General features: G+C 43.8%; 2 protein-coding genes across 3 annotated transcripts in view; both read right to left on the bottom strand.

Annotated features, from left to right (window-relative positions):
• Nucleotides 1–7,882, bottom strand: part of prkd3 (protein kinase D3) — a 34,354-nt gene extending 26,472 nt beyond the window's left edge. For both annotated transcript variants that reach the window (XM_005922352.2, XM_005922353.3), the window contains exon 1: nucleotides 7,607–7,882. In XM_005922352.2, coding sequence (XP_005922414.1) covers nucleotides 7,607–7,882 — 276 coding nt within the window. The remainder of the gene's footprint in view (nucleotides 1–7,606) is intronic.
• Nucleotides 7,883–9,787: 1,905 nt separating this feature from the next.
• Nucleotides 9,788–15,862, bottom strand: mocs3 (molybdenum cofactor synthesis 3). The gene is made up of 13 exons (XM_005922354.3): nucleotides 15,657–15,862; nucleotides 14,441–14,573; nucleotides 14,276–14,368; nucleotides 13,833–13,953; nucleotides 12,634–12,708; nucleotides 12,340–12,457; nucleotides 12,154–12,262; nucleotides 12,008–12,070; nucleotides 11,411–11,574; nucleotides 11,188–11,235; nucleotides 10,539–10,635; nucleotides 10,328–10,435; nucleotides 9,788–9,945 (listed from the first exon to the last, which is right to left on the bottom strand). The coding sequence occupies exons 1-13, from the start codon at nucleotides 15,747–15,749 to the stop codon at nucleotides 9,788–9,790; spliced, it is 1,380 nt and encodes a 459-aa protein (XP_005922416.1). The 5' UTR covers nucleotides 15,750–15,862.
• Between the last annotated feature and the right edge of the window lie 984 nt (nucleotides 15,863–16,846).

Genomic DNA, 16,846 nt, shown 5'->3' with positions numbered 1-16,846 from the left:
TGCTGCAGGGATCGATAATAACGCCAAAGTGATACGACTGTACGGCCACTGCGTGTCAGTCAGTGACGTGCACACGGTTCTGATGTTAACTGCTAAGGTCACAAACAAGCAACTTTCTGCATTTTCAGTTTGCGAGCTCCTCGAGTCAGAGAAGTGACATTAGTGGTTAACTGCGTCGAGCGGACAAATGTGGTGTAGCGCAGAGTCCTCGTCACTACACCGGCTTTAACTGTTTCTCTTCAGCATTTGTCATGCTTGAAGTCCTCTAAGTATGCTGACATTGTCAGCAAGTGCAGTCAAGTTAGAAGCTGGTCAACAGAGGAAGGCCTGTTAATGAATACATGAATAGGTGAAGTAAGACATCCGTTATGCCACGGTAACAAATTTATGAATGGAAACTCGAGGAATCTCTCGGGAAGTGCTCCTAAATCACTTCATGTGGTTGGCTTTGCAAAGACAAAGTCACCAGCATGTACGAGCATTAAATAGCTCTGCGGTGCTCCTGCGTGCCACGTTAATATAATTGCGATGGAGCTCTTTGAGTCCGTATTAGCGGGGATTGGAGCGATGCCACGTTATCTCCCACCACTGGCTAAAATACAATGAAGGACGTTTGAGCAACCAAGAAACACAGACAGCCCAAGGCGAAGCCGTGATTGGTGGCAGAAGTGGCTTCTACTGATGGTTTTGGCACAGAACATCAGCCACGCAGTGCCCACAACCCCCTCTGCACCCCAAGCAGGGACTGCCAAGGGCTGTCCCAGCCTCCCCTGCCCCCTCTCCCCAGAGAGGACCACGCTTCTTCACTCTGTCATTCACTGACTTTTGCGGCCAGGCCCCGTGCTCTGCCATGCCACTTTACATTTAAAGGAGAGCAAGGCGGTAGAAATGTGCACTGCAGATGGTAGAAATTACTTAGCTCACTTAACTTCAGAGATATTTTTTTTCCTTTTTCTTCTCTCTCTCCCTTTTCCACAAATTACTCCAAGACTGGGGAAATTGATAGATTCCTCGTGCACGTTGGCTTTTGATTTGTACATGGAAGACTTTTGTTCTTCAGCAATCCCATCCTGATATCTATTTAGCTGGCTCTATGGCTTTGGAATACGATAGCGTGCCTTCAAACGAACACCAAAATGTTGGGGAAAAGGCTAAAAGCCAAAAGTTTGCTTTACACTGGAGAGACTCGTTTTTCCTTGAGAAGAAGCTCAATGTGCTTTCCAGGAAACGTCTGGCCCTATGCAGATCGCACGTGTGATGTCGAGACGTCCTCTGGGGCGAAACATGTCAGCTAGCTTCATAGGAACATTTACATGTGGCCTTATAGCGTCGAAGAAAAGCAGCGAGGGAGACGGTGGTGATTTATTTCCCATGTGTTTCGGTTAGCGCTGGTCGATGTGAACTGCAGCCTCCATTTTCCATCTGTGCACTTCTTTGATGCTGTTTTCACCTCTTATTTCCTTCCCCTTATAACCTGTTTATGTCTCCTCTGCCTTTCTGTCAATGCTTTTCTTCCAGAAGGGGTATTTATGAGTTAGTGATACAAGCAAATAAAATAAACAGGTCTCACATTTGTACTTTATTACTGTAGCTGTAATCCTAAATGTATCAAAGACAGAAAGATACAGAAAGAAAGTGTTTTTTTCTTTTCATTTGAAAGTTTTTAAATATGTAACAAACAAGGAAGTAAAAACTGCAGATTAATACGATCGTTTTGTAGCTTCTGTCTAAACCAGCAGTCCCCAACGGACCGGTTTATGTCCGAGATATTTTCACGGACCGGCGTTTAAGGTGTCGCGGAAAAATTCAACAAAGTAAAACCAGTACCAAAAAAAAGATTTATTCATAACACGGGAAAAGACCCAGGGAAAGCGAGTTAACGATAAAACTGATAAAAATGCTGAAAACCATAAATTTCACACCCGTACCGCCGTGGCCCGGGGTTGGGGGCCGCTGACCTAAACAACAGAATTCCTGCTGTTGTCACCAGACCTGTAGTAAACTTCACTGGGCATGTAATGCAGCTAGGCCGGGGTCACAGGGGTCAGCCACATGCAGCTCTTCACTCATTTTCAGCATCTTTTTCAAGCAGTTATGTGAATGTGTATATAGAAATAACCAACGTTGTGGGTTTTTAAATAAAAAAACGCCTAGCTTACTTTAAAATGTTTTCACATGTGCCTTATAGTCTTTTTCATTGATGTGTTATAGCTGGATAGCTTCAGTAAAAGTCATATGCACAAACACTGGTAGCGCTCTATGGTGATTCTGTTTCAGTGTTATCAGCCAACATCATCTATTTGGTGATCGATCAGTGTGACTCGACTCACTCAGAGGCACGCCATAACTTCTCTGTTAGCAACACACGTGTTTGAAATGTTTGTCCAAACCAGCTGATCTGAGTGTAAACGAGTTAAGTGAAAAACATGTTTACGTTCCATCTGTCTGAAAGAAGAAAACTACCAGTTGGTATATCGGAATATCGGATTTTGAAAGCAACAAATCAAAAATGCTTCATCGGCTGGGCTCTAAAAGCATGGCATGTTCAAAAAAGTTCTAAATAACAGTGCTAAACAGTGCAAAAAGGTTTGAACTGCAAAGGTGACACACTAATTTACACGTAATCATCTGTTTCACTTTCACCGTGAGGCACAAATATATATTTTTTGGTCAAGCAAAAAAACAGCTCCTTTGGAAAAGGTGTTTTTAAAACAAAAACCACCAAAAAAACAATTATCAAAGCATGATTTATTAAAAAATTCTTAATTATTAATGGCAGTCAAAGAAAAAGTTCAGTATTAACAGGGGGAACTACATAGACAGCTGTTTGTAGATCTGTGCAGTGCTGACAGGAAGTGCAAGGCAGGAACCTGTTCAGTGTTTTGTCACTGTCATGAGTGCGTCACGTTACGTTCAATAGCTCGGTTTATTGTTTGTAAAGCTCCAGCTCAGTTTGCTGACAGCAGTTTTAGTCATTATTCAAATCTTTCACTGCACAGCATTTTTATAATGTGCCCATGCTTCCTACAGGGCCTCCTGTGCGCTCAGCACAGGACAGATTCTATATCTCGCGGAGCCCGCGGGTATTAAAATGGCTCCATTCCCAGGCCTCGCTGTCCCGTACACGTACGAATGCAGACCAACACAAATCTTCTGCACTGTTGCAACTCAGTCTAATTAATCTTGGAGGAGAATTCTGAGCTGATCTTGTTTTCTTCGCCAGCTGTTACCTTGCATCATGTAAGTGATATTACTCAAAGGTTTAGAGCGATCCAAACCCTTCTGTTTTTATAATACTTTGCTTTTTTCCTGTGTGTTGTCCAACACGGCCCATTTCTGACTCAAAAAGGTCTTTGTCTGGCTAATTACAGAGGCAGCTGCAGAGCTCTGAACCAGAGACTGGGAGTTACAGTGCTGACAAAACCAATGGGGGAACCTGCGGCTGAGGCCTTTCACTGCATTTTCAGCTGTAGTGAAAAAGCATCAACATCCTAAGGGCTAAATTAAAGTATTCATAAAGCTAACATGCTCTCTTTCCATCTCCAGTGCCAAATAAAATCTAATTTCCTTCCTCCTGCTAAACTTTATCGTCGCCTTTGATAGAGAAACTTTTAACTGATGCCAAGTTCCCCTGTAAATTCAAACATATCAAACGTGCTGCTGCCGACATTCATCAGAAAATTCTATTGTTGCACTAAATACAGTTGAACAGGAATGAAAACTAATCTGTGTTAACCGTGAAATCGGCATTACAGCGCTCCTTACAACTTGTCAAATATTCACTCCGACCACAGCAAGAATTTAGCCTCACGCGTCTGAGTTTCATAACACTCGGATCCCACCCATACCCAGGAACATCACATCATCCTCCAAAAATGCCTGGGCAAAGAAGAATGCTCTGTAGCTGACTGGCTCACCAGGCTGACCAGCTGGCTAACTGGGAGTCGTGAACTTTTGTCCCGCCGCTGCTCCCTTTGCTGGCTGCTAGAGAGGACTTGGGCGACACCAAACAGGAAGCATTCAACAACTGGACGCTTTGGATGTTTATCTCACGCCATTCATCAAACCCCCAAAACCAGAGGAGTCGGGACCCGGCTGGTGAAACAAGGCTGTGATCAGGGAGCCATCGCGGGGTTAGATCTGGGCTTCTTCGTACCCTGACAGGGGTTGGTCTCCTCCACCCTACGGCTGGCTCCCCTCCTCCTTTCTCACAGTCTTCAAGGAGCCTGGCTTAGGGTTGATGCTCTTGTGCCAAGTGGTGACAATAAAAAAGTTACACTTTTAAGCATTCAGCAGATCGCAAGAGCAGTGACCACAAAAGCTGCTCTAAAAGACTGAACTTATCAGCGTCAGGGTGCGCAAGAATAAGGTTGACCTAACCACTATAAGTTGGTAATTACGAGCCAAACCGCTACTATCAAAACCAACTTCACATCAACACAGAGAACAGAAAGAAAATTTATTCTGTAGAAGCAGCCAAGTCATGTGGTTGGTCGGGTGTTTAGCAGGAAGAAGAATGAGCCGAAGAAAAACTATACAATGCGCAGCTATTATAAAAGGTTGCACGACCCCATGTGAAACAGAGAGACTCATTCAATACTATAAGGATAGTTTACTAAATATTAACCTTTGAGGCATGATTCAGAGCCACAGCTGGACTAGAAATACAGTATATTCCAGATAAAAGTGAGCTCAAAAGGAAAACTATAGCAAAGTAAAGCACTCTGCTGATCAGAAAACAAGTTTTTCATCCTTAAGCTATGATCACAAGCTTTAAGGAGATACCAAAGGAATGTGACTGCAGATTTCATGATACCCTCCTAGAGCAACTGCAGCAGAAGAGTGTTTGTGCAGAGCGATGCGCTGCAAGCATTTTTCTATCTTAAATATTAAAGCACATAACGTACCGATTAGAGACAATATGTGTGTCTAAAGAGGCAGATCACATAAAACCTTCACAACAACCTGTAATAACAGCAATAATTCAAAAGATATTCTGTTAGTGGGACTCATTAAGTCCTGGTTTACTAATCAAGCCGGTCAGTGGGAGATAGAAGCTGGCTGTCTAAAGGGAAAAAACCCTGGCTCAGACAGCAGACAGTAGGGAGGGCATCGACTTCTTTATGCTATCTAAACAAAAGAGCTCAAGGACACCGCTGAGAAAGAAAAGTGGATCCAAGTTGCCATCCTGCCCTGCTGGCACAGCGGCCAGACCTGGATGATCAGCACAAAGGTGGACAGACTGTGCAGCCGTTTGAATACAAATGTATCGACTAACAAGACGTCAATGTTATATCCGCTGTGGTTTGTAAGCAACCAGATTCTACACTGAAAGCTCACAACAGCTGACACAGCAGAAAGGCTGACACTGAACTGCACAGATCTGAGTTGGGATAAGCATCCCTGTTTGTTGCATGGCTGAGCGGTGAGTCACTTGGTGAAGCAGGCCAGCACTCAGCGGAGGAAACGGCACCACAGAGGGGGAATACGCTTCCATCCAAACTCCATCTCCGCGCAGATATTACAACATAAAGTCGAACGCTTTTTCCTGCCTCGGCCGCGCTGACAGACACCTGAAGTTGTGCTGACTGGAGACATCCTGGGACTGCTGTCAACGGCTAGACCGGCTAAGGTCAGAGATCCTCAGCTGGGAAAGTTGGCCGGGATGAGCGGACTCTGTATCGCTCACCGCTGTCATGCATATTCTAGAAAAGAAGGCAGGGATGGACTGAAAGCACACAAGGCCTACAGTCATATTTTCCACTGATATCAAAGCCATATGGCTGGATTTCATGAAATAGTTGAAGCAGTGCACTGCTTCTGGCAGTGTTTAATAGAAGCACTGCACACTAATGTGGATGAACAGACTGGATGTGTTCTGTGGTGATGATGTACAGTATATTATGATGAAAAGATATACAGCGTGGTCAGATGTTTATAGGCTCGCATGACTGCTGGCCATAAATTTTATAATCACCTGGCACATCTTATCAGACTGCCCGCCATCTTTGAATGAACGCATGTGATACAGAGATAAAGCCAGACCTTATCTCGGTTGGATCTCAACTCAAAATGCAGGCGCTGCACTGATTTTCTTTAAGGTGTGTTTCTAAAGCATCGTGTTTCCTCACCTTTTCCTGTTGCACATTCTGCACCAATATGTTACGAGATCCATGCAAATTTGTGCAGCGATGAGATTTTCTGCTCTGTGAACCAGAACTGTTCATAACCAGCTAGCTAGTGAGAATCAGCAGACCTCGTAAAGAACAACAACATTACCCTGCTCCTCTGGAATGTCAACTTGGACAACACGAAGCAAAGGACGCGGGCTCGGCGCACACAGCTCCCGCACAGTCTCCCATTTGTTCCACACAAATTTGCTCCTAATTCCTTTTTTTTTCCTTTTTAATTGTAATTATCATGACTTCAAAGACCAGCGCGGCTCTGACCTACATAAATGTTCAGATTCTAGTGGCTGATGAAAGTGCTTTTTTTAATCACCCTCTCTTTTTATGCACTCAATAATAATTACACACACAAATGGAGTAATCATCATTATTTGCAAGAGGTTAAACATGTGCATGCACACAGAAGCCATTTCATTATTCCAATAGGCTTTGCATACTATTAATCCCTCACAACTGTTAAGTACAGCACCTATAAGAGCACCTATAAATGGTTAGAAACGCCACACATTTAGCAGATAGATATGAACTACGATTTTTTTTCACTGTGCAAATACAGTGTTTAACTTTCCAATTTATACCAAATACTATTTTTGTCCTTTTTGTAATTATTATATGATTATGGACAAGAAAACCACTTCACATGATGGCCATAACATCTGGGGTACTGCGGCTTTGCTGTGCTTATAATATGAGGTTGTTTCAGATGAAGGAAATTAAAATGTTTAACCCTCATTCTTACTTCACACATTATAAAAAGAGCCCACACACGCACATGCAGTATGACTATAAATTTCTGACCAGTTTCACCACAAAACAACAAGAACATAGAAAGTAAGGCGAGGTAAATGCGCCACAGCACTCGTTTGTTGAAAGATGCAACCTATACTTGTGCTTAAAGCTGGTTCTTCTGCTGAGGCTGAACTCCTTCACCAATACCATGTGAAAAAAAATGCTTCGAGATGCACAGCGGGCACAAAACCACTTCATATATGCGCGTGCATATGAGTTTGTACTTGCACTTGCATCGTGTCCAGTGACCTTACACAGCAGCATAAATAACAGGCGCTAGTAGACGGTAACTGGAGGAGCGTCGATGCTGTTGTGTGCATGCTTCTGCGGCGTTTGACTCATTGGGAGCCACATGGCGCAGATGTCTGCTTTGGAAAACAAAACCAAAACAGATGAATATGGTAGGAGATGGCAAAACACATGCTGGTGCTTCGTCACGTTGGTCCTCTTGAGCCTCTGATATCACGGCTGCACTGTGAAAAACAAGCTCCCTGCAGATAGCGAGCTTGTTTTTGTGCAATACACTTCATTTCAGAAGAGATTAAAGAAAACAATGAAGGTGAAGCACGTCCTTTATGACAGAAAATAGACTGTTAACTATAATAAAGAATGAATGAAGACGTCCCTACCTTCTGATCCACTATGGAGCACACCAGGTCCTTCACAGCAGACAGCGACAGGTCACTGGCCTCCAGGTTCACCGTCTCTCTGGTCAGTCCGATCTGCAGCAGGAAGGACACCCCATGGAAAGAGCTGCGGGAGTTGGTGGGGCTGGGGGCGTTGTGACTGCCGTTGGACAGCCGTGTGTAGATGGGTCCAGATGGGGTGGATGGCAAGGACGGGTGGTGCAGATGGACAGAGTGGAGGAAGGCTCGAGGTAAGGATGGGGGAGAGGAGGCAGACATTGGGTTTCTTCCAGTTGCAACGTAAACGTCTGAACAGTGGAGGAATCAGTGAGGGCTGGCAGAAAAAAGCACAGCTGGGTTTCTGTGGATGAACTCCTGGTAGGGGGAATCTTTGGTCTTCATCAGTAACAGTCAGTTTATTGTCAAAATGATACTGTCCTTTTCAAACTAACAGCCTATCCACCCGCTGGAGCTCACACCGCCCGAGCTCTGTCACCAGACTGACAGGTGATGGAGGAGAAGTGTCTGAACAATACGCAGGCCTCTGCAGTGAAATCACAGCAACACACTTCATATCCTGGAGTTTTGTTCCTTCTCCTTAGTGAAGTCAGTAATCCACTCTGACCACAGGAAGCCTGTCACCACACACACGCACGCGCACACACACACACACACACTACTTTTTAACGAGAAGCATTCTCATATCTGAAAACAGTTGTGAAAAGCATTCAGGGTGTATGAATGAATCAGCTGCTGTTCTTACAGTGTAAAGACGCTGAGCTGGATTCACTAAGAGGACGTTTCATTTTACGTTTGTCACAAATCTTTATTCAGAGCTTTTTCAAATCAAATATAAAGTCATTTATTATTATCTGCAAGGTACGGAGCAAAGCACGCCCCCAAAGTTTGGAGCTTGTCTATAATTTCAATTATTTTAAATTTTCTCGCTACATTTCTCGACTTGTGCTAACTGTGAGAAAGTTGTAAGTAGGCGACTGTACGCGAGCGCATAAAACGCCAAAACAGGAGGCCACAAGACGCGCAAACGTCGATAAAGGGCATCACTTGTATGTTTGTACGGATTCAAACCCCACAAACATCTGGAACCGAGGCTTCTGAACATCTGCTCCCCTCCCACTTTCGATTGGCTCGCTGGCAGAACACAACCCGAGCCGAGAATGCCAGCAAAACAAGTTATACAAGCCCCGAATCTGCGCTTTCTGAGCCTGGCCGCTGAACGCTCTCTCCCGGTACAGTCGGGTTAAAGCCAAACGTCGAGTTAAACGTTTCTTACAGGATACTTTACCTTCGCTCTCGGCGCAGGGCGCTTTTCGATCCATTGTGAGAGGGCTGAAGAAACTTTTCGACTCCATCAAGTGAGGGACGCGCAGTCGGAACTTTATTCTTCTGCACTTTGTTACAAGTCACACAGAAAGCACTCCGGCACAGCCCACAGCTCACACATACTAACTTTAGTTTTGCAGCGAGTCTCGCTGAGACGAGCCGCTCCGTGCATTAATTTTCTCTTATCTTTTATTCCAGATTGTAAATTCATGCGCATCTTATTATCCTTCCAGCTGTGACTACTCCCCCTGCTCGACGAGAAAAAGAGCAGGGACCGTCGCTGGGGCTTGGAGTCTTTTTATTATGTCCGCATTACTGACTTTCCATGAGTGGGGAGGAAAACTTGAACTACACACCATGTGAAGCAATGGCGCCTCCGCTCGAGCTCGAACCAGTGCGCATGTGCCTTTTCTTTTCCGTTATTTCAACTTGGTCATGCCAAAAGAAAAAAAAGAAAAAAAAACTTTACTCCACATGACCCGGATCGAATTGTAATAAATGGCTCTCCCAAGTAGGAAGCAAGAGTCGCAAGGGGACACTGAAGGAGTTCATACAAGTCGAGGGTTATTACCTAAAGTGCGCTCGGCTTAAGATAAAGGGACGTTGTCTATGAATAGATTAACTTTGAAGGGCTAATATGTTATTTAACTAATACTTAGAATATTACAGAACAAATTTCAGGAAATTGTCCAACAGTTCCACTGCATTGTGAGATTTTTCATTTGAGAACATTACAAACAGCCTCTCTCTAATCAGGATGCTCAGTTTAAAGAAAGCCAAGAACAACAGAGAAACAAACAGAAAGCAGCCTTTATTAACAGTAAAAACATAATAAATGCATTAATACTGCGGAAAAGTGCAGTCTATTCCCCTCGCCCAAGCCGTGAGGCCCCCACAGATGTCTTTCACGGTGACACGGTCCACTTCTGATCCACTCATCTTCTCCAGAATCTGCACGGCCTTCTGAGAATCGTTACCCTGCTTGCAGATCACGTAAACTGGAGAGAGAAGTCAAGAGAGACTGGTGGACTCATTACGTTTGATTGGTTGAAACACAACATCAGGTACAAGCAGGTGAATATTTAAAAATCGAGACAGAGTAAAGTCCAGGCTAAATTTATCTCACTGATTAAAGAACGTCACCAAAATAATGTTTTGAATGTTAATTTCTGTAAAGCGGGCCAGCTGCACAGGCTGACCGTACTTGTTTTGGAAAAGGCCTCACATAGCAACCCCATTACAGCCTGTTTCTAGCTGTCCAAAATAAGCCTCTGGCCCAGCAGTGTGAGACTACACAGTGGCCTCTGAATATGCACAAGTGACTGTACGTGCCCGTTCATTTCAAACAACACACCCTAAATGGTGTTTTTGCTGTGTTACCTGGCGGCTGGCAGTCACCTGCCATCTGGTGCTTCAGCTGGCTGATTCTCTCCCGGAGTAACTGGAGATGTTCCCTCTTCCTCTCCTCCAGACTTGAGAGTGGAATATCTGGCAGCAATGTAAGGCGAACAGCCACACAGACACGAGGCTCGCACGAAGAGAAAATACACGATTATGGTGCAGCCAGAACGATTTGTGTCTTAAAGGATACTGAGAGAGGAGGCTAAGTGGCATATATCCACCTCCACCAGAGGGCGTACATCCAACAGGAGATGGGGCTCTTCACTGTCCATTATCGATTTATAGTCCTGGAATCACATTAAAACAGCCCTTAATACACTTAAACTACCAGCTGCTACAATTACAGAGGTGCGGCTTCGCTTTTTGGGGAAAGCCGTGGATTTCTACGTAAGCAGGGAAACCAAAATTACTCATGTGCCTGGACTCGTAATTGTAGAGTAATATGAACGTTTTAACATGTTTTTCCTTAATTCACAGGAAGCAAAACTGTTTCTAACTGCAGCCTCTTGCACAATCTCAGCTGCACCCCAATCAATCATGATCCCCATCTCTGTGCTAAATGACTCAGTGGGTTTCAAAGCAGCAGTTCTGCAGAAACATAAACAGATGCAATCCACGCTCCTGCGCTCAGTGCCAAAGAGAACGTGTTATTCTTTCCCATAGAAAATTTACAGACGCATTTTAAGTCATTTCCCATTTGGGGCTGGGTCAGCACCGAGATGCAATCAGTTTATGAATGTGCATGAAAACTGAGAAAATTGTGAGTAATCATATAATAAACAGCACTAAATACAGGGAGTCACGCAATGACCGAGCGCTCTGCACTATATAATCCCCACCTGCACTGTGATCCTCTGCTCTTTGGACAGCAGGTTTAGTTTGCGGCACTGAAAAGAGAATTTCCAGAGAATTAGGGATAATTATTTGCACTTTTAAAAACGTCACTTTAATATAAATCAAGTTGATTTAAGAAACACGTTTGAAACCTTCAAAAACCAGCATTCAGTAAATGGGCATGACCGCAGAAAATGAGGAACTCCGTGAGTTTCTCTTATGACCAACCTTGTCTGTGGCAGCAGATCCACAGAAAGCCTCATAGTCCACCAGCCGGGTCACGCTGGGGTTTTCTCCACATACAGCACAGCCGGCCTGCTTTGGCCGCAGCCTGATCGACCTGAACCTGGCATCTTGGGCGTCAAACATCACCAGCTGCTGGCCGCAGGAAGCTGGCACGCCCGGTCAAGGTTACTAACAAGGCTACTTACTTCTGAGAAGCACCGTGTCGCTCCATTCAGAGGTTCAGAGTCTGGTGCGTCTCCCACTGGTACATTAAAAGCCATAGCAACATTCGGGGATTTTGCTGGGAATATGGTGCAACACTTTCCCGGCTGACGCATCACGGGAGGCGTTAGCATCAGTACAACAATACAATACAGAAGGCAAGACGGGGCGCGTCTATTCTCTCAGTACCAGCATGAAAACACGACAATGGCAAATAAATAGTCAACTCAGAGAACGCAGACAAAAATCTCCCTTCCCCTCCTTATCATTCAGCAGCTCATTGTTAATCAATTCTGGTGACTAAGCAAAAGAGCTCAGATGCAAAGAAGCACAATAACTAAACTATATATAACAAGAAGGTGAAGAAAAAAAGGATACAGCCCTGTCCAGAGGCAATCTTGAGGACTTCCAAAGCTTGGAAGCAGCCCATTATCCCTGGAACTTCAATACGAGTGGAAAATATTATAAAGAACGATCATTTACACCGACTGTGGCCTCTGTGAAGGTGAGGGAACAAGACTCACCCACTCCTAACACTCCTCCATCAGAGCAGTTGGTCACCGTCTCTGGAGGTGGAGGCACTGGATACAGACATCTGTAGCAGGGGCCTCCACGGTAGTTATACACCGTCAACTGCAGACACACAAAAGATACCGCATACTGTACCCACTGCACCGATGAGGAAAACAGGGGTCTGCCTTCTACCTTACCTGCCCTTCCATCCGTAAGGCGCTCGCCGACACGAGAGGTTTGCCGCTGAGCACGCAGGCGTCGTTCACCAGATAACGAGTGGGGACGTTGTCTGAGCAATCAGCCACAATGTCATATATGAGGTCAGTGAAGTCAAGGCGTCCTCGCGGTTTATCAGACACGCATTACTTACAGCTTCTTCTGAATTTCTCTTCATGTGCGCTGATAAGTAATCACAGAACGAGACTTGGCAGATAGCAGCTATGTGACATATTCATGATTTTACAAGTAGAGGTCTGTGCAATAGAGGATACTGTTGAATAAGCTGTAAAGCGTTTTCCGGCGAGAGCTGCAGGTGGTAGGGAATGCACTCCACAGTGGAATTTAACCTGCAGAGATAGATGCACATTCAAGTAATTCCCTATAAAGTCTGCGTCCTGCATAAACAGCACATTTAATACAAACACCTTAACTGTCCTGCAGCAGCACGAGAGCCAAGAAAGCAACAAAAAAGCAACATGTGAGTCCCGACTGTGGCAGCAGACCTGTCGGAAACCTGCTCGTGCTTCCTTCCTTCTCCATCTTTGCCATCTCGACTTCCAACGCAGAGGAAAAACACTGACAAACATTACAGTCGCACATCATTTGCATCGTGCATGCAAGAAACGATCATTAAAGAGCAATTATTAACAACAAGGCTCAATAAAACTGGGGAACAAGTGCTGCACAGCATTAAATTGATGTTTCAGTTCTTTGCCAGTCAGCGAACTGACGCCCTCGTGTGGCCGTAGGTTAAAGACGTGTGCGCGAAACCACAGAAGGCCTACTGTGTGGCAAAAAGGCACAAAAACAGCTGTCTCTAAAATAACATGTTTACAAAATATTTGTAGACTGGGGTGAAATACAAAACCAAATATAACCTGTGGTGAGACTGGAAAGCGCCGGTGTGCATTATAACGCAGCCCAATGTTTGCACAAAGCATAAAATACACTAATTATCACAGTTACTGAACATCTACTAATAATATCCAAACAGTAAGGTCTCTGTTTCCAGTTCGGGGCGGGAGGGCATTTTTAGACAGATTAGTAACAGTATACTCAAAAAATCTTTCATATTTGAAGTCCTAGATGATTTTGGTATTCTCTACACATCTGCATACCACGAATTATACGCAGTGTACACAGAGAGCAATGTGGGAAGCCGTCGCCTATCGTGTCAGACTGAGCCTGCAGGGCTGACAGCAAATGTCAAAGTAAGATGTCGTTACTGTTGTTGAATGTAGAAACTAAATGAAGAATAAGAGTTTAAACTGTGCTGGGATGAAGGACGGTGGTTTTGTGGCCACTGCACTATGTTTTAGTCCTTCATGCTTACCTGCATGCAACCAAGGCTTCCTTAAAGTGACCAGGACTAAAAAGAGAAATACTCAGTCTCTGGTTTCTTGCATAGATATTAGCAGTTGTTCACATGCAGACACTTGATTGCAGCAATAAAACAGTACCAAGTCTGTACCTCTGAACTGCACTGGCAGCAGAGAGCGCCTTGGCCTGGCCCTGGTTCTCCTCCCCATGAAGCACCTGTCTGTGCAGGTTACTCAGCTCCACTTCATCGTAGTCTAGCAGGCCGAGGCGACCTGGGGAGGCAAGAAAGGCTTTAAAACTCATCAAACACTGATACCAATGAGTATACTCATAAGGTACAAACTTTTAAATTATGCATCCAAAGTTTGCCTGACACCCCACCTGAGAAAACAGGTAGTATAACTCTCTCTTATTTCAATTCACTAAATGTTAAATCTTAAATGTTATACCGTACGTTTTCTTGTCTCTTCAGCTTTAATCGTTTTACTCACCAAAAATTAACTTTTTATGGCTCAACATTATTTTAAGTAAACGCCACTTTTAATGAGCTGATTACTTTGGTGGTGATGTCCTCTAATCAACAAGCGTACCTACCAACACCTGCTGCTGCAAGATACTGCGCCAGGGGGCAGCCCAGTCCTCCACAGCCCACAATCAGCACGGATGTCTTGGACAGATTCAGCTGACCTGCAGATAATCAGTCCTCACTTGGTACAACGCTCTGAACATCAGACGAGTGTAATCTGCAGCCATCCGTACCTTGCACACCAAGCTCGGGCAGGAGGAGCTGTCGACTGTACCGCATGATGTCCTCGTTGGTGAGAGCCGCTTTGCCTGCGAGCGGAGTTAGGGGCGTCACTCTCTTATGTAGCTCCACCGATGCAGCTCGGCTCTGATGTCACACCAAATACATTTGCATAGTTTTTATTCACCAAAGTCTTCCACAGTTTCCCTCTAAAATCAATCCAGATGTGTTTTTTAAGGTTTTGAAGTATTTTGTGTTTTTCGATAAACTCTGATGTACAAATGTATCGCTGCACTCAGATTACAGCTGCACCATGTGACCACTCTCATTGAATTTTTACTTTGATTTTTCCTTATGTTAAAGAGCCAGTACTCTTAATGTTTTATGCATTTATATTAAATTACAGATCCTGGTTCACTTGAACATTTCACTCTTTTTCATGACAGCTTCCAAGCTATTCATGTTCAAAGAGATTTCAGTCTATGAAAAAAGGTCAGAAAGTGAGTTGGATGAGTTTTTTAAAAAATCCAGGAAAGTATTTGATTCATGAAGCTGGAATGTCAAAGAAATCATGTCCAAACTTTGGATCATCTGGGCGAACAGAAAATGTTCTTAAAAAAATGGATGATTTTGGATTGAATGGTATTAACTCAAAACATGTGAAAACAGGAGGAAATAAAAAGGTTTGATCAGCAAAGGTCAAAGATTAAATGTTAGAAAGAGATAATAATTAATAACTGGCAGGCTAAAGTAAAGCACAAATAGGTGACATATTTAGAAGATAAGATAAACGATCAATAAACATGGTTAGATGGAGAAAACAAATTGTAGGCTCACATAAATGAATATATTAGGGATTTTTTTTTTTAATTTAAAATAAGGTTTAAAAACGTCAGGTAATAATATAATAATTAGACGCCTACAATGGGGAATCTTATTTTATAAGAATTAATGCAAACTTTTCATCTTAAACTCTGAGATTTTAAGGATTAGGTGAATATGAACTCTTGTCTCAATGATGCATTTAATATTAATTATGCAGCTGGTTGCTGTGGCGACACCTTGTGATAGCCGGATAAACTCTGAGGTGTTGGAGTAACATAACGTCCTTCCCCGATATCGTCACTAAACTAAGCTCCCATTATGCTCACGTTACTGCACCGTTAATGCCACACAAGAAATCAGGCACATGAAACACACCGATACACAGACGTGAATTCACTTTCGCACCTTTTCCAGTTGCGCCAGTTTGTTCTTCAGAGTTGCGATCTCCTCCTCTTTCTCCCGCAGCTGCGCCTTCAGGCCGCACACCTCCTGCGCCATGGTGCAAAGAAAAAAACCCTACGTTTAGAAAAATGAAGCTCTAAAGCAGGAGACTCCTCTCAGACATGTTGACATGCCAAACACACGGTGCAGGCTTCCGGGTTGGTCACGTGGTAAAGACACCACGTGGTAGATGACGTCTGGAGCGCCGGTCAGAAAAAAATATCAAAAAGTAGCTAAATAGTAGAACATTTTAATTAGATTAAGAAATAATAATACTAATATAATATAAACAGGAAAATTCGTCAAATATTTTTGTGTTTATTTATTTTTGCCAGGGCGTATTCTTAAAAACATTATAGGTGAAAAATTATGCATTTATTTAATTAAAATAAATAGAAACCTATTGGGGGGGGATCCTAAGGATCTGTTAATGCAGTGAGTGCCAATTTACCGTCATGGTTTGGGTTCACGTGTCCTCTCGAAAGCGAAGGAAAAATAAAATGTAAAGTTGCTATGAGAGCTCACTATGCTAATCCTACACACCCCTGTACCAGTGTGCGGTGACAAGTGGCTGATAACTCATTTCCTATATGTCCCTGAACATACGGTTTTCACTGGGGTGCTTTTGGGGGGATTATAGAGGGGCTCATAGGAAACCAGGAAATCCTCTCTATAAGAGAGAAAACCCAAACACAAGCACGTGAGTTAAACGATTTTAATGCGCACAGAGCTCGTGACTCCATAAACACAGATCAGGAGTTGCACTGGAACAATGCAGCTGCATCTCTAAATGGCAATGCTTTCATAATCCCATCAAAAAACAGAGAGCAACAAAATAATGCATTAAAAAAGATGAAAACTAAAACATCATTAAGCATCATAAATATACTTCATTGTTATGTGTTTACGATAAATTGTGTGCATAAAACAATAAGGAGGGGGCACCAGAGTAAAGCTCCCGTTCACGTGGCTGGGCTTTGCGCTGTGACCTGCAGCTTATGAACATACAGAATGTGCGGTTTGCTGCTCAAAATGAGCACCTATCAAATGACTCTGGGGTCACTGTGTCAGGCACCCATGCGGTTCCTGGGAACACACACACACACACACACACACACACACACACACACACACACACACACACACACACACAC

Source organism: Haplochromis burtoni, unplaced genomic scaffold (assembly GCF_018398535.1).
Source record: "Haplochromis burtoni strain Fernald_Lab_line unplaced genomic scaffold, NCSU_Asbu1 Contig_55, whole genome shotgun sequence".
Lineage (NCBI taxonomy): Eukaryota > Metazoa > Chordata > Actinopteri > Cichliformes > Cichlidae > Haplochromis > Haplochromis burtoni.
The sequence above is the reverse complement of the archived record's forward strand: the minus strand, read 5'-3'. Positions and strand labels throughout refer to the sequence as shown.

Excerpts from the sequence above, each read along its gene's own strand:
- mocs3 (XM_005922354.3), bottom strand. The coding sequence starts at position 15,749 with ATGGCGCAGGAGGTGTGCGGCCTGAAGGCGCAGCTGCGGGAGAAAGAG. Across the intron at positions 12,709-13,832 it reads GCTGCCAGTGCAGTTCAGAG|GTTAAATTCCACTGTGGAGT; the intron begins GTACAGACTTGG and ends CTATCTCTGCAG. Across the intron at positions 9,946-10,327 it reads AGGTGACTGCCAGCCGCCAG|TTTACGTGATCTGCAAGCAG; the intron begins GTAACACAGCAA and ends TTCTCTCTCCAG.